The sequence below is a fragment of the Talpa europaea genome (assembly GCF_964194135.1).
Source record: "Talpa europaea genome assembly, chromosome: 3".
NCBI classification, from domain to species: Eukaryota; Metazoa; Chordata; class Mammalia; order Eulipotyphla; family Talpidae; genus Talpa; species Talpa europaea.
In genome coordinates, this window is record NC_140069.1 from 35,717,483 (window position 1) to 35,740,031 (window position 22,549).

At 38.0% G+C, this 22,549-nt stretch overlaps 1 protein-coding gene across 1 annotated transcript in view; it reads right to left on the reverse strand.

Annotated features, from left to right (window-relative positions):
- Positions 1-11,159, reverse strand: part of RIPK2 (receptor interacting serine/threonine kinase 2) — a gene marked incomplete at its 3' end in the record, with an annotated part of 31,981 nt that extends 20,822 nt beyond the window's left edge. Inside the window, exons 1-3 of the mRNA XM_084230542.1 lie at positions 10,922-11,159; positions 5,606-5,759; positions 2,111-2,266 (exon numbers count right to left, since the gene is read on the reverse strand). Of these exons, the coding sequence (XP_084086668.1) occupies positions 2,111-2,266; positions 5,606-5,759; positions 10,922-11,094 (483 nt within the window). The 5' untranslated portion in view covers positions 11,095-11,159. The remainder of the gene's footprint in view (positions 1-2,110; positions 2,267-5,605; positions 5,760-10,921) is intronic.
- Positions 11,160-22,549: the final 11,390 nt, after the last annotated feature.

Genomic DNA, 22,549 nt, shown 5'->3' on the forward strand with positions numbered 1-22,549 from the left:
GATTTACCCCAAGTGACTGGCACAATGCCCATCATTCCATAGTTGCTCCATAATTACTTACAGAATAAAAACTGACTTCATTTCTTTTCTTGACAGTATTACTACCATGAAAGAGCAAATGTAAAAAGTTTATATTAAAAAGCAGTCTGAAATACTTGAATAATAAATCCACACGACCATTAAGTTAGCAGGTGTATTTAGTGTATATATGAGAGACCTGGAATGCATTCATTTGTTCCTTCAACAAGTAGTTACTGAATGCTTCATTGGCATGGGCTGAGCATGTCATAGTTAATAAAACAGACTGAAATTTTTGTCTTCACAGAGCTTGCTTACTAACTGGGGAAGATAGTCAATAAATATTTATTAAAAATCTTATATCAGTGAAAAATTCTGTGGGGAAGCATATACCAAAATACAAGAATAGAGAGGAACTGGATGAATGGTCAGGAAAAGCCAAACTTGATAATGAGGCTGAAGGAGGTGAAGGAGTCTGCATGATGATATATGAGAAGACTATTTCATAATAGTCTTATGGACAAAAAGAAAGAAACATGGGTTGTATAATAGCTCTTTTTTATTTTTTTAAGATTTATTTATTTATTATTTATACAAGCACTGGGTACAGTCAGAAGCGCGTGAAGGTGAGAGAATTCACCAGAGCCAGGGTGGGGAGCAGAGTGGGCAGAAGGACCGAAGTACACTGCTGAGGGGAGCAGCGGGCATTAGGAGAGGTCTATGCGCCATGCGGGACCCTCCTCTGGTGGCCGGGGAGCAGCCGGGGATCGAACCGGCGCTGCCGAGGCTGCGGGCAGCTTCACAACCCAGTGCTCAACTGCTGAGCCACCGGGGAGTCCCATGTATAATAGCTCTTTTAGGAGTAATCGTAACAAATTGAAAGATTTACTATTCCCCAACAGTGGTGATAAGAAAAGGATTCATAATGACCTGAAGGAAGGTTTTGGCATCATGCTCTACAGTTATGATTTGAGCTGTGTACTGGTTAAAAGTTACGACGTGAAGATACAAAAATCTGGTTAATTTAATTCAAGGATGATACAAAGCTGAGAGAGAAAGCTCAACCCCTGAACTACAAATATAATGTTCAAAAAGGTCTAAAGAGACTGAAGTGATCACTCCAAATCTAACATGATAAAATCTGCTCATCTCCAGAAAGTACTCTGAAAGTACATTAAGGAAATGTGGCTGAAGCAACAATACACGAAAAAACAGGGCTTTTTGTTGAAACTAAGCCTAATTTGAATGTGATATAGCATTGTCTCCCCCCCTAAAGTGATGAATTATTAAAGAAATATTAAAGAAATGAGTATTTAAGACCAGGGAAATCATATTCTACACTCATTAAAACATATCAAAAAGTATTTTTTTTTCAGTTCTGAGGATCAAAATTTAACAGAGATTTAAAGAAAGATATATAAACAAAAGCACCTGGAATTAAAATCCATCTAATAAGGAAACTGGCTGAAGGAACTAAGCATGCTTAGCAGGGAGGACAAAACAGGTGTCAGTGAGGAGTTGGAGTATAGCTATCTTCAAATATCAGAAGGGCTATCATGTGGAAATGACATCTCTGTAATGACAAAATTACAGAGATGGAAAACAAATTAGTTATTTTCAGAGGTCTAGAATAGTGGAGAAAGGAGTTTGTTATGATTAAACGGAGAATCATAAGCAATCTTTCTGTCAATTAGTGCTGTATCTTGATTTCTGTGGTAGTTACACAAATTTAAATGTGTTAATGTGATACAGAATTTCATACAGGCACTGCATTAATGTCAAATTCTTGGTCTTGAAATTGCACTATTTAATTATGTGCAATATAACCACTCGTGGAAACTGGAACTCTTTGCATTGTTCTTGTAACTTCTTGTGCACCTATACCAATTTCAAAATAAAATTTCAATTAAAAACATAATGACTGCATTTTGTACGGTAATTCTATCAATATCTTTGGTTTAAGAATGATTAAGGAAGAAGAGACACTGATTATAAAAGTCAGGGCCTCTGGAAAAGGAGATATATTAAATTTTTCAGGTGGTGGAACGAACTAAACTGTTTTTAAAGATGCAGTAAACTTTTACAATATTACCTTAACATGAAATTCATTATCTAATAAAATGTTCTGAGTCTTCAAGTCATGATGAAGTAGAGGAGGATTCATATTGTGCAGGTAATTTACACCCAGTGCAATTTCATGCAGGATGCGAAATCTCAAAGGCCAAGGAACTTCAGGATATTCAGTTTTCTTCATATATATGGAAAGAAATAAATCAAAAATTAGTGGCTAAATTTCTGATTAGAAAATTAAACTTCTAAGAGGAAATATTACATAAAGGTTAGAACATATGCTCATTTTTATTACATGTATCAATTTCACATTAATCTCCATCTTATTTCTTACTTTTTAGAAAAAATAGTGATAACTTTATAGTATTGCTATTTACTTTTAGTTTATATAGTTAATGCAACTACATGTTCTTGGGACTTCTTTCTTTTGTTGACCCAGTTTTCAATTAGTTTTTATCTGAATGATACTTAGACACATACACTTATACTCACACCCATCTCCCTATTCTACAACTTATATGATATAAAGTGTACATACTACCATACAAACACAAACAGTTTCTATTATGTATCTATCCATTCATTCAAAACTTATATTTTAATTTTCCTAATAATATAAAACCTAATTTATAATAATCACTGCATCAATTAAAATTATGACCATAATATATTTATAGATTAAGCATTACTGTCTTATACTTTCAGCCAAATAATTAATTTGCACTCTAGTTTGAAAAATTAGCCTTTTGGAACCTTGTTTTTGTGAAGGAAACAACGATCATTTTCATTTTTAAAGCATATATCATATGGATACATTTAAACCATAATCATTTTATTTATTTGTATTTACAAATGATGTTTATCTGAATTTTCTTAAATGTTTTCTGAATATGAAGTTAATGCAGCTTTCCAGAATGACTATACTCAGAAAAATTAGATACATTAGATACTTTGGAAAGATTCAATAATACATGAGGCACCTTGTTCCCAAGAACATTTTTATTTTATATTTATTTTTTCCAAGAACATTTTTAACAATGAAATGGAAAAGTATGTTTCTACAGAAGCCTCATAATTGATCTTCAGAATGCTTTCTGCTACTGGGTCACTTTTCAACAATCTTTTGTGAGGTTGGGGGAAGTGCTTTAAGATAAATCCTAGCCTAATAATGACATACAGAAAAACAAAAGAAACACAAAATACACTAAAGTTGAACATTACTTCCTCTTGTATATATACACATCCTTCCACTTTAGTAACTGAATCTTTTAATTTGTAAAGTGGTTACTTTTCCTGAAAATTATGTAGTTTAAAGGAGTAATGAGAACTTTCTGCAGTATAGTATTGTTTTGGAGGCTTTTAACATAAAGAGGAAGAAAAGGAAGGGCTTATTGTAGATTTTATGATTCCTTCCAAAATCTAGCAATCCCCTTGAAACATGATAAAATTTTTGGTGGGCTCCAAATTTGGGTGCCAAAGTATCTTTTGGGGTGTAGGGGTACTGGAAAAAAACATAAGAATTTCACCTTAAATATTCATTTTTCAATAATAAAAAATGTGCTTCAGTGATATTTGTATTTTTTTAAAGATTTATTTATTGTTATACACGAATTGGGGTACAGGCCAGAGATGGGGGCGAGAGGATTCACCAGAGATAGAGCAGGGAACAGAACAGGCAGATGGACCGAAGTACACTGCTGAGGGGAGCAGCAGGCAAGACAAGAGAGGTCTGTCCCACCATGTGGGTTTCTCCCTGGCTGGCTGGGAATTGAACTCGTGCTGCAGTGGCTGCGGATTGCTTCACAGGTTGCATCTTAACCCCTGAGCCACCAGGGAGGCCCTAATATTTGTATTTTGATAGCTGCAATGGTCACACAAAATCTTTTTTTATTTTTTATTTTTTTTATTATTATTATTTTTTAAAGGTTAACAGAAAGTTTATTTACAAGGGAAGGGGAAAGAGGAAATGTGCAACTCGGAAAAAAGAGGAAGATAAATTCTTAAATGTGTCCTACCAGTTCTGCAGACCTGGAATCCCAAATGACCCACCGAGACCAAATCTGCCTGGCCAAGAACACGAGCCAAGTGTGCCCAACCCCACTAATATGGCTGGTTTTTATTTACAAACAGAGAAAATGGCTGATTAACTCTTCCCTTAGGTCCTTGCAACTTCCCTTTGGGGATCCTGGGATTTGTAGTTCCCAGTGTTTTGATGGAGTGGGGGGTGACATCCACAAAGCCTGTATGGAAATAGCTCAGGACATCCTTTCACCCTAACAATTCCCCCCTTTCACTTTTTGCCACCATTTCCATGGTGCTGAAGATCAAATGTATGGATGCTGGGGTACAGTCTCAGATGAAATCTTATGCTGTGACACTGGTTACTTTATCCTTGTTTCAGATGGTCATGACAAATATTGTACAATGTGACATATCTTGAAACAAAGAGGAAGTCACTTCATGACAGGTAGACAGTGGGGCCCATTCTTCCTTTTGTAATGTATCAGAATTTAGGAGTGTCCAACAATAGAATTTTATAGATTCTATTACCAGTTTTAAATAAGCCAACTCTTAAAAAAAAATAGACTGAGTAATATAAACTACTCAAGAGAACCTATATTGGATATAATATTAATAATGTAAACTCAAGTAGACAACAATAGATGAATACATGTATTTTGAGAAAGAGAATCCCAAAATGTGTTTACTGATGGGATTCTCAATCAGAGCCTGAGTAACAAATACATTGAAAAAAACAAAACAAAATAAAAACAAAAGGTAGGGCCTCCCTGGTGGCGCAGAGGTTGAGCGCTGGGTTGTGAAGCTGCCCTCAGCCTCTGCAGCATCGGTTCGATCCCTGGCTGCTCCCCGGCCACCGGAGGAGGGTCCCACATGGCGCGCAGACCTCTCCTAATGCCCGCTGCTCCCCTCAGCAGTGTGCTTCGGTCCCTCTGCCTGCTCTGCTCCCTGCTCTGGCTCTGGTGAATTCTCTCACCCTCCTGCACTTCTGACTGTACCCAGTGCTTGTATAAATAATTAAAAAAAAAAAGGTAAAAGGCTTATGCCATTGTCTACCAACAGAGAAGCTAATTTTTTTAATACTCAAAGATTTATTTGGCCTATTAATTCAGAACTTTTTGAACTGATTTTATTAGCATTTAATTTAAATCCTAAATTGTTTTTATATAAAATAAAATCTGACTCAACTAACTCTGATTTGTATGGTGTACAATTTCTCTTTTTCTTCCTAGGCCTTCCTGTGTATATAAATGTGGATAATTCAGGAACAGTAACCTAAGCAAAATAATCTTAGGTCCCTTAGAATACTGGGCCTGACTCCACAGTATTTTTAACAACACAACAGAAGCCATAAATAGTGAAACTTTGCTACTGCATTTGTTTCTCACTATTCTTACTATGATTCATCTATATATACCCAAATAATCTAACTGCATGTAAAACCAAAACATATATAGTTTATACAACAGAATTACAGCCACTGAATATATATACTTACTCTGTGTAGGAGTTCATTTAATGATCCATTTGGCATGTATTCAGTAACTATTCCCAGAAATTCAGGCTCATTGCAAATTCCCAAAATTGGAAGAATGTAACTAAATCTAGCTTTGTGTAAAATTTCAGCTTCTCTTAAGACATCATTTCTTTCACTAAAAACAGAAAATGCGAAATGTTTTAAAATAATGAAAAACACAAAATTATTATGTTCATAAAATTTATTAAGCTTGACTCATTAGATAACTTTTGATCTCATGAATTATGCAATTTCTTTATCCTTCAGTTTCATCACATATAAAGTAGGGATAAAACATACCTTATATATTCCACAGATAATTTAGAGATCAAAATAACTTCCATAACTCAATCACAGAAAAAAGTGCTACACCCAGGTTATTATTAATGTACTTTTCTAGGAAAGGGAAAGATGCAATGTCTGAGTAAGTTTATAAATCTATTGATATTAGAATAATTGGTGTGTGAACTAAGCAAACAAGTCTGTATTGTATTCAAAAGATCAGATTTGATTACAATATTACATTCAACTTTATGGTTGCATGCCATGTGAAAATTTTCCAATATGTCCTGAATATTAAAACATCTAAATTGTTAAAGGTTTAAATGACTAGATGATAATAGTTGCAAGGATATTAATGCTTAAAAATTATACACTGGAACTGAGGACAGGAACAATGAGAACAGGTAAATGCTTAAAACAGATTTGTGGGGTAACTCTAATACCAGGTTCATTTGCTTACTCATACATAAAACAAATAAATATTAAACTTTCATTATGAGTAAACTATACTTAGCACTATGTACAATATAAATATAAAGTAGCAGATTATGCCCTTAAACTGCCAGAAATCTTTTAAGAAAACTCACTGTGGTTTTGATTTGCATGTCTCAGATGGTTAGTGATGCTGAGCACCTTTTTATTTGTATGTCAACACAGTATTTGTTATCTTCTGGTAATTGTTCCACATTGGGTATGTATATCAAATTATTAAGTAGTACACTTAAGTTTTTCAAACTATATGATTTTTTATTGATGTAATGTAGGTTTACAACAATAATACGATTTAAGGGTATAGCCTCACACTTCTTCAGATAAATCTTAACACACCACCCACATCCACCACCAAAGTCATGTTACACATTTTAAAAATATGCAATTATATTTGTCAATTATTACTCAATTAAGTTAAAAAAATAAGGAGACCAAGTAAGAAATTAAAATTAAAATTAAAATTAAAAAAAAAAAACCAGAATGTAATAAAGGCCACCAAAAGCAAACAAGTAAGTAGAGAACTATGTGGAGCTCTGAGTAAACTTTGGGCTACCCCATAGTCTTTAGAGGTGGGATTTCAACTACACTTTAAGGATGGATAGACTCTAAATCATTAGAAAAAGGGTAACCAAGATGGATGTGACCTTCAGAGGGGAGGGACCTTGTCTTTTCATCTGTGTATCCCCAGGACCTGGAACAGTGCCTTTCACGTAGTATACCTAATAGATATGTGCCAGTTATATACAAAGAAGATAAAAGCTATGCTTAGAATATGAACCAGGGTCATACTGCAGAGGCTTAGAGTCAGGTGAAGCTGTTTACATTTTATGTAGTAATCTCTGAGTTGTGACTATAGGTTCTTAAGCAGGAATGACATGAGCAGATGATTAAGTTGGTAGCAAAATGTAGGATCAATACAAAGACATACAGTTTGAAAGTCAGAATGTTAAGGAGGTTATAATACTAGGTAAGATGTGAAGCAGAGTCTCTAAATTATAAAGGTTGCAAATGGAAATAAAAACACAAGCTGAATAGAATGCCCAGGTGGTTAGTGATTGACTGACTAGGGTTATTAAAAAAAAAAAAAAAAAAGGAATTCAAGATGTCATCAGTTTTTGCCCTGGTTGAATGGGTGTTGGTAGCAGCAGTAAAAAAAAATAGAAATTGTCTCTAGGAAAAGCCTATTGGGTAAGTGATGATGAGTAACCACTCAAAGCTCTAGATGAATGACTGTTGAAAAAAAAGAAAACAACAGATATTCCAACTCAGATTATGAGATTTGTTTTTCGAAACAAAACACAAACAATAAAGCAAAAAATCTTAGTCATTTATGTTATGAATAGGTAATATACCTTGAAATTTAAAAATTACAAGAGGATATAAAGTGAAAAGCTTCCTTCTTCTCCCTATCTCTACCACTTAATACCTCAAATATCAAGTAACCAACTCTATCAGTCTGAGACCTGTTTTAATTAACTTACAGACCCTAAGTTTAAACATTTCTATATATGCATCAAGGGTTGTAGGTCAACAAGACAATTACTGTTTTGCATCCTGACAGGGAGACACAAGATGGATCTGAAAATTCCTGAAATACTCAAAGAACTATATAGAGGGAATGATAGCAAAATTTCATATATACTTAATACACTCACTTCTAAGAGTATGAGATACTTCCTTTTGTTTTGATCCTATTTTGGCCACTTCATATGCACTATCATCCTAAATTAACCTCTACAGTTGCTTTAATTATTTCTATTTTATACACAAGGGCAGTGAGGCACATATAAATTAGTAATTTTCTAATGGTCATGCCAATAATAAGTGACAGGCATGGAGTAAGGTTTGAATCACTAAGTCTATGTTCCCCTCATTCTACTGCTTCATCAGATAAGAAGGAAAGTTATTGAAGTCAGATTTTATAAAGATTGAGTAAGTGGAATAATAGACAAAGCCAAAACAGTTTAAAATGGGTTTTTGTAATTCTAAAAATAGAAATGTCAAATACAGCTTCTGCTGATATATCACCCAAATTATCCAACTTAACATTTCAGTCAAATAACAGTCATTTCCCCTACTGTGTGTCTGAACAACCAATCAGACTCATCTACTTATAAATAGTTAAAAATTGTTAGGGAAGAGCCACTTATTGGACACAAGTCAGGTTATGGAAAATGACTCACCAATCACAGGTAACAGAACATAAACTTACTTTTCTTTCATGAGATCCCAAAGAACAATGCAAACATTATTTGCACCAGAGACCAAGAAGTACATGTATATACCATCTCCCACTTTGTAAGTGAGGAAATAAGACACCCTGTGAGTCAATTACATAGCCCAGCTTTATACTCAGACTGCATAAATGCTGTGATATTAACATCTTAGGTAACAAGTGGGAGAAAAGAACCTAATGCAGTTATTCCAGAGTGTTTCACTGGTCTTTATGGCTTCTTTGATGATAGAATTAATTTTCAACTCAATTTAGTGAAGATTATGAAAACTGTTAATGAATATGGAAAGGCAACTGACCCCTCAATCCTGGGCCTCCAAATGGCACAAAATTTACTTAAATTAAAAACTTGAGAAGTGGGCTTCCCTGGGCACAGTGGTTAAAGGCAGCACTATCAAGGTGTTGCCAGCCACTGCAGCACAAGTTCGATCACTGGCCAGCCAGGGAGCAACCCACATGGCTCAGCAGACCTCTCCTGTCTTGCTCACTGCTCACCTCAGCAGTGTATTTTAGTAGATCTGCTAGTTTTGCTCCCTATTCTCTCTGGTGAAGCCCCCCCTCCCCACCCTGGCCCCAGGACCTCTGGCTTACATCCCAGTTCTCACATGCATAAATAAGTAAATCTTTAAAAAAATAAACAAAAAACCTTAGAAGCAACATCCAAAATGGGAGGATCGATTTGTTATAGAATACCTAGTAGATCTTTTAATGTTAGATTTCCATATATTTGCATAGTTGATTTTAAAAGATATCCGCCCTCTCTAATCACTACCCTTCAAACTGACTACATGCACATATAGTCCCTTGCCTAGCACTTGCTCCACAGAATTCAAGGTCCAGGGTAAACAACACCACACCCTGTATAGCACCAGACTCGTATTATGGTATGCAAAAAGTGGAACAGTCTTTAGAGGTGTCTCAGACTTCTGTGAGATCTGGCCCATCCAAGTCTGATAGTGACACTGGCAAAAGATGAAAGTCCAGTAACATTGGTAGGGCTGATGCTGATAAACTTAACTGTATTGGACATTAGCAACCTCTGGCTAATCAGGCATCTAATAGGAGGTATTTTCACATTAGATATAAGGGGAAGAGGGGAGAATGTGCAGTCAGAGATGTTAACTAAGAACCTAATCAGGGCCTACTTAAATCGCTATTGTAAGGAAAACAAATAGACTAAGTGACTAGACCCATTGACTAACACATAGAGTCACGAGTTTCTGACATGTGGTTGAAATATTTTCCTGGAAACAGAAACTAGCCTTCCCTTAAAATTTCCACGTTATACTAAAAGTGTTTTAGGATGTGAGAGACATTCAAAATATTGGTTTTGGCTTTGCCATTTTAATAGTCTTCTAATTCAGTTTACAGTTAGCACAAATCATACATATTTCCTCTGGGGACAGGCTTTCCTGTGTGAAAGGCGCTAAACTGCCAGGGTAAATTTGACAGCGAAAGTTTCATGACTACAGGTAATAAACCACCACTGCCAACAAAACAACAAAACCCCCAACCCACAGCATCCTAGACTCTAGAGCAGTATTGTTCCATGAAAATGTAATGTGAACATTTACACAATCTAAAATTTTCTAATTTTCTAGTAAAAAAAGACAAGTGAGATGAATTTTAATGTTATCTTACATTCAACCCAATCGATAAAAGATACTATAATCTTAGGTTATCAACATATAAGCGTCCATGAGGTTTTATACTTCCTCTTTTAGTACTAAGAGTGAAATCGGTATTTTACACTCACAGTTCCTTTTCAAGCGCTCCATGGCCACGTGTGGCTAAGAGTGACCCACTGGCCGGTGAGGGTAGAATCCGATTTCAAAATTACTACAAAAAACAAAACCCATGCTCGCTGTAAACGCCCGTCAATTTCAATCCCATTTCAATAGGACGTTTAGAGTTGGGCTGTGAGTGCCGGTTTCTCCCCCGTTTTACTGATCTGCCAACTGTTTACACAACTACGTAATTCAGAGATTACTTCACACCTAGATTAATTTTTTTTTTTTTGGCTGGACAGTGCCGGGAAGCCCAGGAGTGCAAGAGGGAAGGAGGAGGCAGGGAAAGAACCTGGAGGAACGCACAGGCTGCATCTCTAGAGAAGCCGGTTCTCGCCACCTGGCCAGCCCCAGGCCTCGGGCTGCCTGGAGGCGACGAGGGGTGTGCCTGAGGCCCCGTGCTCACCACCTTTGGGGCTCCGGTGGCCGCTCTCTCCGGGCCTGGCCGGCGGGGTGGGGATGCGGCTGAATTCGGGGCCCCGTCGCGGAGCGGGGGCGACCTACCTGTCGAGCAGCGGCGTGTGGATGTGCAGGTGCTTCACCGCCACCTGGACGCGCCAGTCTGCGTGGCGGGCCGACGACACGGTGCCGGACGCGCCGCGGCTCAGGTAGCGCAGGTCGGCGAGCTTGTGGTAGGGGATGGTGGGCAGGGCGCTGCAGATGGCCTCCCCGTTCATGGTCGCGCGCGCTCAGGGCGCTCAGGCGCCGGCCGGTTCCGGGTGTGCCCGGCTCTCCCTCGGCTCCCGCGCCCCCTCGGCCGCCCGGGTCCGCCCCCGCGCGGTCGGCCCGGCCGAGTCCTCCTGGCTGCCCGACACTAGGTCACGCGGTCGCCCATGCCCCGCGCGGCCCACGCCGGCCGCGGCTGTTCCGGAGCGGGAGCGGACTCTGCTCTGAGAACCCGGTCAAGGCTGAGGCGGCGCGACGCGTCGAGGAGGAGCTTCCTCTCCCGGCCCCGGCGCGCCACGCCACTGAGCCCGGGCAGCCGAGATCCTCCCACCCCAGACTTCCCAGGCGACGTCAGAGGGGAGAGGGGCGGGGGATCGCGACTCCCGGGGCGGGTTCCCGCCTCAGCCCGAGGCCCCGGGTCTCCGCGGGCTGCGTGGCGCGACCCAGGCGGTCTGTGTGGCACGTGCGGCGCCCGGGCCAGGGGCGGGGCCAAGGGGCACGTTGCTTGTCTGCTTTCCACCTCATCCCCCAAGTTTGTAAAAGATTTTGGGGGTGGGGTGGGGTGGGGGTGGGGGAATTTTACTCTCTGCCTGCTGGCCGTTATCCGCCTGTCAGCGGGCCTCACTTCCGGGCGAGGTCTCTGGGCCACCTGTCCTGGCGCCGCGCGGAATCCCGCATGGGCGTGGGAGGCGGGGGGCGGGGGCGCTTTTGAGCGTCGCTCCGCGCCTGCGCGGGGAGGGCTTCGCGGGAGCGAGGTGACTTAGGATTGCTCCACACTCCCGGAACCCAGCAAGTCTGGTAGGGTGGACTCTTGGACTTACCTGGACTCAGAGCTTCCCTCCCTTCCCGCCACTTCAGACGTGAAGGGTGAGTGGTAAGCCCTGTCAGCGTTCCCAATCCTGGGCACACAGGTGTTTCATTCCTGTTAAACACTGGTCCTCTGGGTGTCTCCTTTCTTGCCTACTTTTTCTGTTTTAAGCGCATAGTTAGAGCCACAAATTGAAAACTATTCTTGAAAAATCCACTTCTCTGACTTCAGGGAAGATCGCAAGTGTCTCAGTGTTCAGTGCCAAACAGAAAAGGACTGCAAACGTTTCCCCCTCGTTTTGCTTTAAACAAGTACCATTCACCTTTTGGTGACTTTTGTAGAATGTGAATTGAAAATATATACAACGCCAAGTCTATACTACGCATTTAATAAATTCTAAGACAACTGCAAAAAGGAACTCTTAATCCTGGTGGAGGATTTCTTCCTGCTGAGAACCAAATGCTTCCTGTATTTTTATATTGCTTGATGTTGAGAGTAACAGTGGCATTTTACAATAGTGAACAGTTGTAATGAAATAATGTGTACAAAATTTTTGATCATTTGAAATAAATTGTTTTGCTTTCAAGATGTGGTGTGATACTCTGCTTTATTGCTTAATATGCTTTTTGCAACAGAGTGCTCAGAAAAACTAAGAGTTCCAGAAAAAGAACAAAAAGTGGGAGGAAATGATCCAAAAAATAAAGAAATTTTGCCAAGACCGAAGGAGAAATATCTTCATGTGGAAAAGGCCCACCAAGTACCAGTGAGTGAAAACAACAAAAAAATATATTAAGTGCATCATTAAAAGGGTCAGAAGTGGGCCTCCCCTGGTGACCCAGCGGTTGAGCGCTGGGCTGCGAAGCTGCCCTCAGCCTCTGCAGCGCCGGTTCTATTCCCGGCTGCCTGCGAGGGTTCCACAAGGCATGCAGACCTCTCCTGCCGCGCCCGCTTCTCCCCTCAGCAGTGTGTTTCATCGGTCTGCCTGTTCTGTTCCCCGCTCTGGTGAATTCTCTCCACCTCCCGCGCTTCTGACAACCCAGTGCTTGTATAAATAAACAAATAAATAAATAAATAAATAAATCTTTAAGAAAAAAAAAAAAGGGGGTCAGAAGACTAAGAAGAAAGACTGGAAAAGTTTTCTGGGAGAAGAAACAAAAAGTGATGGAAATTAGCATGGCATTGGATTTATCACCATAACATTTTTATGCTAAAACACAATGAAATAAATTATATTCAAAGTTCTGAAGGACAATAACTTCCGATCTAAAATTTCAGACAAACCAACTGGGATAAAAGGGCAGAGGAAGAGCAGAATTAAAATATTTTCACATATGGGAGGATGGAAATATTCACTAGAGGATGTACTCCAACAAAACATGGGAGTAAGTTAAGAAAGAAAGATACAAAGAAAACATAATCAGGAGTAAGTGAAGAGAAATCCTGATATGTAAAAGATGACAGAATTAGAAAGTAACCCATTTTCACTGAAACAGGATGATGGCCAACTCTAAGAATAAGGACACTGGTTAAATTAATTGAATTATACTTATTCATTAATTCAACAGTGACTAATTGAATACCTACAATAGGCCAGGCATTGTTCTGGAATAAAAAGATTAGTTAACATGGTTCCCGCCCTCAAGGACTTGACTAACCTAATTAGAAACATGGATGTAGACAGTAAGAATTATAGTATAGTGTATTAGATGCAAATTAAGTTCAAAACATTATTCACAAAAAGAGGAATTCATAGCTCATCTAACTTGAAATATCTGGGAAATTAGATTAATAGATATTTAATAGATCAAATTATATATGTATTAAAGTTGGAAAAAGAAGCTAAAAGTGCTAAGAAAGTGAAAAAGAGGCAGTTGTTAATTCCACAAAAAATAAAATTACAGAGGAGAGGAAACAGCGTTTCTCCAAATTGTTCTGTGGTGATGAAAAGTATAAAGCTTTTACACTTATCTGTCAAGGGAGACATGAAGATCATGAAAGTGGGTTTTTCAGGTAAGGCTTATTTATCCATTGCATGCTGGATGTGCTAGCCCCTGCGATTTCCCCAAATGTGGGAAATGTGACTGTGTAATTTGTGGTAGTGGGGACTGGTATTTTGTGCTTTCCTCTGAGAGAGAGAGAGAGAGAGAGAGAGAGAGAGAGAGAGAACTTAAGAATTGCAGAGCTTTAGAATTCCTAGTATATTGTAAATCTCTACAAAGAAGAGTGTGCAATATAGAATTCTATGAAATTTGTTTTTAATTACATTACCTTTGAATTTACTTTTCAAAAAATAAGTAATACATTCACGTGGTTCAAAATTTAAAAGCATAGACTAGCAATCCAAAGAAAATTGGGCAAGGACACCTCATAAAAGGGGATATGTGAATAGCACAGATGAGAAGAAGTTCAACATCATCGTTCATTAGGGAACTACATTAAAATCATAGTGTGACACTAGTACAAAAATATTAAAATGACTAAAGCTAAAAAGACAATATACTAAGTGTGGGTGAGGATTTACAGCGATTGGAACTCTCATGCATTGCTGGTGGGAGTGTCAACTGGTGTAAAATTGTGTGGCAGTATCTGTTAAAATTTAGGATACGCTGATCCTATAACTCAGCAATTCCTTCCTACTATGTAAATATGGACATGTGCATGACTATAATAAAATGTTCATAGCATTACTACTTATAGTGGCCTCAAACTGGTCATTGCCCAAATACTCTTCAGTAGTAGAATGGGAAAGTATATCATGCCTCTTTTACAGAGTGGAATACTAAACAGAGGAGAGATTGAACATCGTACAATATTAACGAATCACACAAATTGAATATTGGATTAAAAAAACACTGGAGACTATATATTCTATGAGCTCATTTCTATAACTATAAAAATAAGCAAAACGAATCTCTTCTTTAATCAGAATAGTGACGACTTTTGTAGGAGGGAGGTAGTAACTAGAACACTGGACTTCTGGCATAATACTATTCTGTTTCTTGATCAAGGACCTAGATTCTAGGTGCCAACTACATGAGTGTGTTCAGCTTTTTTGTTTTCCAGCCTAAAAGCACCTCATAAGTTTTTAAAACACAAGTACTAAAGAAGTCTTTATAATAATAATGTTCTACTTGTGAAAACTAGTGTATGGGGGTATGCTTGGTACCTTTGCCCCACAAAACAATCTCAAAAAATACTTGCTGTATCTGATGAAATAGGGTGTGTGTTCTGTACAAAAAGTGTATATTTTAAAATTGGCAAAATAACGCTTTTTCTGAAAATTAAGCTAAATTAAGCAAAATTCTTCTCATCAATTGGACAAAAGCAACCATTTCTCATAATAGAACTACAGGTAAAGATAATGTTAAGATCAATCTTTTAATTCAGTATAGCGTAATTACATTTTTTCTCAACCATTTTCAAACCATTTGCATCTTTGTTATTTAGCATTCAGAAAATGAGGAAATTCTTTAAAAATATTCCTATGACAGTTATATTAACATGTTTTTCTATGAAAGTACTGAAAAGCAGAACAAAAGAAGGACTCCAAGGCAGTAGTCTCCCACTTAATGCCAAAGTGAATAGCCAATGGAGAGTTGTTCCACTTCTCATTTCTGGAAATAGGAAATTCACTACATTTAGAGCCTGCTATTTCCATTAGCTACATAGTCCTAGTATTAAAATTCTCCAACAATCTAAATATTAGGAAGTGCTCCTGGTCTTAGTATTACCTGTTTGCGTATATTGAATAAGACTAATTCTTCTACCTAGACAATTTAAGCTTTGACATTCATTCAACAAGCAAAGTGGCATTCATGTCACTTTTTAAGGTCTCATGAAGGACTTAAAATTTGAGTATTTTGAAGACAGATGTAGTGGCAGGATGGGCCAGAGCAGGATCTTTATGATTCAGGAGATGGGGTAAAGGAGATTCCTAGGAGCCCTCGGTGGCTTTTGCAGGCTTTTATTGGGATTTACCAGGTACATGGCAGGCAGGGGTCCCAGCAAGTCTTCTCTCTCTCTGGGCTCACCGACGTTCTCTCTTGGCCTTTGCTTCTCTGCTCCTTTTGTTCTTTTCACTCTACTTGAAGTTATGCTGTTCCCGTGGTTCTGCTGGCGTCCCCGTGACACTGCCCTTGTAAGCCCAGTCTTAGCCCAGGTGAGTCCCATCTACATATGAGCATTCACACCCTACTCCAGTGCCCGCCATCAGGCGTGCATTCAGGACCGCAGGGTTCTGTCATCAATCCTAATGGTGGGAGGGCAGAAAAGCCTGATACTTTTTTTTTACTTTACCCTACAGCAGATATGTCTAGGCTTAGCATCTTCATTTACTTTAGACTCACAGTGATTTTCCTATGAATCCAATTTATCCATTCAGTATAGTGCTACGTCCAAGACTCCATATGAAATTTGATAGAGGAGAGGAACATTGGCTATGTTTGTCTTTTGATTTGCATCTACTTGTGCAATGGAAGACGGCACTCACTTCTTTAAGCAGTGTTGTTTAAATGTTAATTTAGGTTGGTCAACTGAAACTAGAGAATTTTATCTTTAGTTTGTTTCTCTTTGTTTTTAAGATAAAATTCCTTTAAGTCTCCTGTATTTGTGCAGTTGATTCTTGTAGACCCAGTGTTGTGGGTTAATTGTGTATCCCCAAAAGGATGTTAACTCCTAACTCCCAGTATCTGTGACTGTGGCCATTTGGAAAAAGGCTTGACAGTTGATCAATTTAAGGTGAGATCATTAGGCTGGCCCTTAACCCAGTAGAATGGTCCCTAATCCAGCATCTTCAGAAGCAGGGGAAATGTTCTTAAAGGAAGGATATGTTGAACACATGGGAGAAAGACATCTACAAGCCTGTGACTATTGGTAGATGAAAGGAAATCAGCCCTTAGAAAGAACCAACTCTATTAACATCTTCACTTTGAATTTCACCCTCAAGAACTGAGTAAATTAATTTCTGTTGTAGCTTAAGCTACCAGATTTGCGGTTCTTTGTTATAGCAGCCTCAGGAAACTAATACTCCCAGGTACAATTTTTAAAACTATGTGAAGATAATAAAAGATACTGAAGTAACAGAAAAAGTTGCAAAGATAATGTAGAGTGGTCCCACATATTCCTCACCCAGTTTGCACCAGTAGTTACTTTTATCAGGTTTTGACGGGAGGGTCCTCTGTTCTTAATTGTGGCCATGAAAGAATTCATGTCTAGACAAAGCAAAGCAAAGTTTATTCAGTGACATTACACGTAGGAAGGAGTCCAAGTGGGCAGAGTCCATGGAAGAACAACGATGCTGAGTGGTGAGGGATTCCTGTGTGTTGTTTTTTTTTTTTTAAGATTTTATTTTATTTTATTTATACAAGAGCCAGGGTACAGGCCAGATTTGCGGGAGGGTGAGAGGATTCACCAGAGACAGCGGGGAACAGAACAGGCAGACTGACAAAACACATTACTGAGGGGAGAAGTGGGCAAGACAGGAGAGGTCTGCTGCACCATGTGGGACCCTCACCAGCTGGCCAGGATAGAACTGGCATTACAGAGGCTGCAGACAGCTTCACAGTGCTACGCACAACCGCCTGCGCCACCAGGGGAGGCCCGGGATTCCTGGTTTAAATAGGACATAGGGGGCAGCTCACTCTGTCTCTTTCTGAGATTTACTGTGCAGGTGGCCCCAGAGTGTTTGCTTATGATCTGGCAGGAATTTCTAAATTCTCTCTTCTAGTAAACTCCCGAAGTATAGTTTTATCAGCCCCAGCAGCAGGTTGGGACAGGCTCTGCCTTCCCCTTTTTAGGTGTTTCTTGCTCTCCCTATGCTTTATGGGCCCAGCAAATGTTTCCTGTGATTCTGGATATGTTGGCAGTTAATTTTTTTTAGGGCCCTAAACTGCTGAATACTTACAAATTATATAGTTATAATACAATATCAAACCCCATAACTTGCACTTATTCAATGTGGGTACATTGCTTTGTGTCATGTTATCACTTGCATACTTTCCTATAGAACCATCTCAGTCAAGATACAGAACTATTCTATCACTACAAAGATCTCCCTCATACTACATACAGTCACACTCAACCTGCTACCCTTCACCATCCCTAATCCTTGGCAACCACTCATCTGTTTTCTATTTCTTTAAATTTGTCATTTCAGGATTATGTCAATGAAATTGCATGATATTTTGAGAGTGCTTTTTTTACTTAGTATAATGCTCTTGAGATCCATCTGGAAAATTGTTTCCTGTATTAATAATTTTTTTTTTCTCTTGCTGAAGTATTCCATGGTACGGGTACTCCAGAGTTGCTTAACTATTTACCCATTGAGGGACATTTTAGTTGTTTCCAGGTTTTACTTATAACAAATAAAGGTGCCATGAACAATTAATTGTATATAGGTGGTTGTGTGAAAATACATTTTCATTTCTCTCTGAGATAAATGCCCAGGAATATAATTGCTGCACCATATGGGTATATTTAGTTTTTTATTTAGTTTCTTTTTTAAAGAAACTGCCTTTCTGTTTTCCCTAGTGACTATGCCATTTTACATTCACACTAACAATATGTGAGATTCCATTTCTCTGCATCTTCATCAGTATTTAGTATGTCACTATTTTTTAAATTTTAGCTATCTATTAAATGTGTAATACTACCTCATAAGAATCACATTTAATCTCTTCATTTAATGATATTAAGGTTTTTCAAATCTATGCAAATCCATTCTTATAATGTAGTTTTTTAAATCTGTATTTTGTTATGTTGGCTGACTTTTTTGGGAAGCTTGATGGAGTAATATATACCTGACTTTGGTTTTCTGCTTCATCATATATGAATTGTGTAAGTTTTGGCAGCCTGCTTACTTTTTCTAGCCTTGTTTTCTCCCTCTGTTAAGTTATTGTGTGATGAAATAAAATAATGTGTGTTAATTAATTAGTTTATGCATACCCTCAGTACATGCTACTTTCTTTACCCTGTTCAACTCAACAGAAATATGAACAGCATGAAACAAATTCAGAATGTAGAGACATTTCGTAGTTAGTTGACCATGTAAGTTGGAATCTTGAAAATATTTTCACTAAGGCTGTTAAACTTCAGGAAAATATTCTTTTATCTTTTAGGTTATACTCCAGGCAAATTGCACATTTTATTTGTTTATTGAGGGATAATAGTCAACCTTTTAAAACTGGAAATAGAGTGTTCACTCTAGTAGGAAAAAAATGCAATTGACTCATATATTTACATATCAGCATGATCTAGATACATGACTAAAGAACTGGAAGCCCCTTGGAAAGACTAGAGAATTGTTTGTGGTCATTCAGACTAAGATGATTAGCAACTAACACCTTGAAAATATTCCATATATGGAATATTGCTTGCTGTAAAATTCAAATTTATATTGTGTGGAGGTAGGGATTTTGGTGGTCTTTGAATGCCAACGGTCTAATGGTTAGTTACATCTTACCTCAACCCCCAGGCCTATCGTTCTATGATGTGCCCTGATAGATCCAAACACACAAATAACAGTGGCAAAAGAAGGAAAAGTAGCCATGTATTTTCAAAGCTCTGATTAGCTGACTGGAGCACTAAGCAAAACCCCCAAGGAAACTTCCTCGTTGCTCTCTCCTCCAAGTAACCTCAAATTGGAATGTTCTATATTTAAGATAGAGCCGAGTGGACTAACACTTTCATAATAAAAGAAAAATTTCATCCAAGTGAAATTATGCTTTACTCCTCAAGTTATACATGTGACTTATTAGGTAGAGGAAGATAGAGGAAATAATTTGCTTTTTAAATAATCTTCTTTGATCCATGCTTAAGGAGGAAAGGAAGCTGGACAATATTACATGCCATCACCAAATCTTTATTTGCTTATAAGCAAAAAGCATTTCTTTTTTCAAGGAAATATGATTTTTAATTAGAAAAGAAACACGCACAACACACACACACACACACACACACACACACCCCTAAACTGGCATGGTAAAAAATTCAAGAGGTATAAAATGGTATGTAAATGAAAAATAAGCCTTTCTGATTCTTCAGGTCTCCAGTGCCTCCCCCAAGGCAACAAATAAATTTAACAAATATTTTATGTGCCATGCACTAAATACTTGAAATGCAAAGATAACAAAATATACATCAAGTCTACTGCAAAAGGCTTTTAGTGTCTTAAGGGAGATAGAAACCTGAACATACAATTACAGTATAGTGTGATAGATGTTTTGATATTCAAAGTCCAGAGTCTGATAATGAGGTTCAGGGCACTCTCAGATATGAAAGGAGAGAAGCATGCATGGTAATTTAATAAAAAGAGAGGTAAGGTAAATTGCCCAAGGTCACAGAATGTGTAAATTACAGAGATAGATTTCCTTAACAAATCTGAATCAAAGCCAGTGTTGTTTCCGGGAACTGCTTGTTCCATCCGTAGGGTGTTTTCGGTTTCGCTTTACATTGTTTCAGGAGAGAAATTGAGTAGCAAAGGGAATTTCCCAGCTACAAAAAGAAAGTGCTGGACAGAAGTTTATTATTACTGGACATTCCGTGGGAAATTCCATTTTCCTAGTCACTCAGACTGCTTTTAAAGTCAGCCTCTGAATTTAGCAGAATATTTTGTTTTTAAAAATGTTTTCAGAACTCAGAGTCATTTTCTCTGTTACTCCCAGATTATAGGCAAAATATCCAAAGATTTGTTTTCTAGGTACTAGACATACTGTTTTGATTTATTTGCTCTAGGAAGTGGCTAAATGCATCCTTTTTAACATCCGGTTTTGGACAGTTACATGCAAAGTTGTAGAAGGCGTAACATTTCTTAATGTAGTAGTCCATGTGGTCTAGGTCATAATAGGGCAGGCTGATGCAATTGCTTCCAAGTGGAAACTATGACTGAATCAGAGACCCAAGGTAAGCTGCTGAATAGGTTGCCAAAGAGAACGCTAAAGTTTATTGACAAATAAAGAACACTCAGGGAGCTTCTTTGTAAAAAAGAATAGAGATATATGCCTTACCTTGTCAACTTTGTTGTACACCTCCAGGGCCAGGGCATTATTCACATTGGGGAGCTGTTATTCCATATGTTATGAATGTATTTATGGAGCTGTTCAGTGTGGGGGCCCAGGATTGTTTAAAGATGCTCAAGTTATACAATGAGTATAAAAGAATTTTGTAAGCTATAAAACTGTTAATATATGTAAATAATAACAATCACAGTTGTTATTTTCTTGGCAAGCCTTGCCCTTTCAGCAAAACAGTCTTACCTGTTTCTCTTTCTCAAAAGAAAGAGAAAAGCAACCCCTGTTAGTTGGGAGCTGGCTTGGCACTCACAGTGAACCTGAAGTTTTCCTGTTGAATATCAATACTTTCATCGATTACCAAACTCAGATAAGACCACTTTGTGACTGTAATGGAGCAAGAAAAAACAAGACCTTTTCATGATCATGTCTCAATAGACAGAAATAAGAACATTGGCCAATCCATAAAATTGTGCAAACTTTGCCCTGTCCTGAGTAGTAATGACTTATTTTTTTAACTGATTACATTTTTAGCTTGATTTCATTCCCTCACTGTCTAGATAATAATTTTAAAAATACCAAATCATAGAATTATCCCTGCTTCTGGATAGCATCTAATGCAAGGAAGATCCCTGTTTTCTTGAATGCTCCCCCAAATTATCTCAGACAAGCCCAAATTCTCTAATAATTTTTTATTGAGATTTTTCATCATTCCCCATTTCCCCACAAACATTTTTTTCCTAGCAGTGAGTCATTAAATCCAACTTCATAGAACTGCAGATCTGTTCCTTGTGTCCTTGGCTAGAGGACATACACAAGTTTATAGAGTAGTTATTACCCAACCAGGAGCTCTCGCTATCTGCCTCTCAGTCAGAGAGCTGTCTCCTTTGGCTTCCCTAGTGACTTGTCTATGGTGTTGGTTTTACTTCAAAGCCTAGAACTTCTAAAGATGACCATAATCTCATCCTTCAAGTAGGTGTGGATGTGGACATGAGATCCTGAATTTCTAGAACAATAACAACAATAGCAAAAATAGCTAACATTACTTGCTATGTGTCAGATTTAAGCAATTTATGTATAATAACTCAATTTAAAACACAATGCACTTGGTGCTATTATTATCATTTTGCAGATGTACAAACTGAAGCACAAAGAAACTCATTATTTAGGTAAACTAATTAGCAGAGTTGTTAAGTGGCAGAGCCAGATTTGAACCAAGGAAATTATATTGCTTTGTCATGAATGTGTTCAACTGTTCTTATGAAGTACTAGTAAACAGCTGAGAGATGGAGTGTGAATGATCTGCCATAGTTCAACAAACTTAATGAAGAGATACATGTGAGCAAGGATAAGTTGAAATTCAGTCTAGCAATCTTTAAGTATTGAATTGTCTCTTCAATAATAGTTTACTGTAGGAATGACAAACTTTATGGGAATAATTTCATTGACTATAATTTATTCTTTTATATATTAACAATACAATTCAACATTTATTGAACATATATAATGTGAATGGTTCTTCAGTATATCATATTAGACACACAAATTCTCTATGTTGTTGTGTACAAAGACTATGTCTAAAGTCTTTATAGATATATTTTCATCCTTAAAATGTTTCTTATGTCAATAACATATTTATTTGGGAAGTAATTT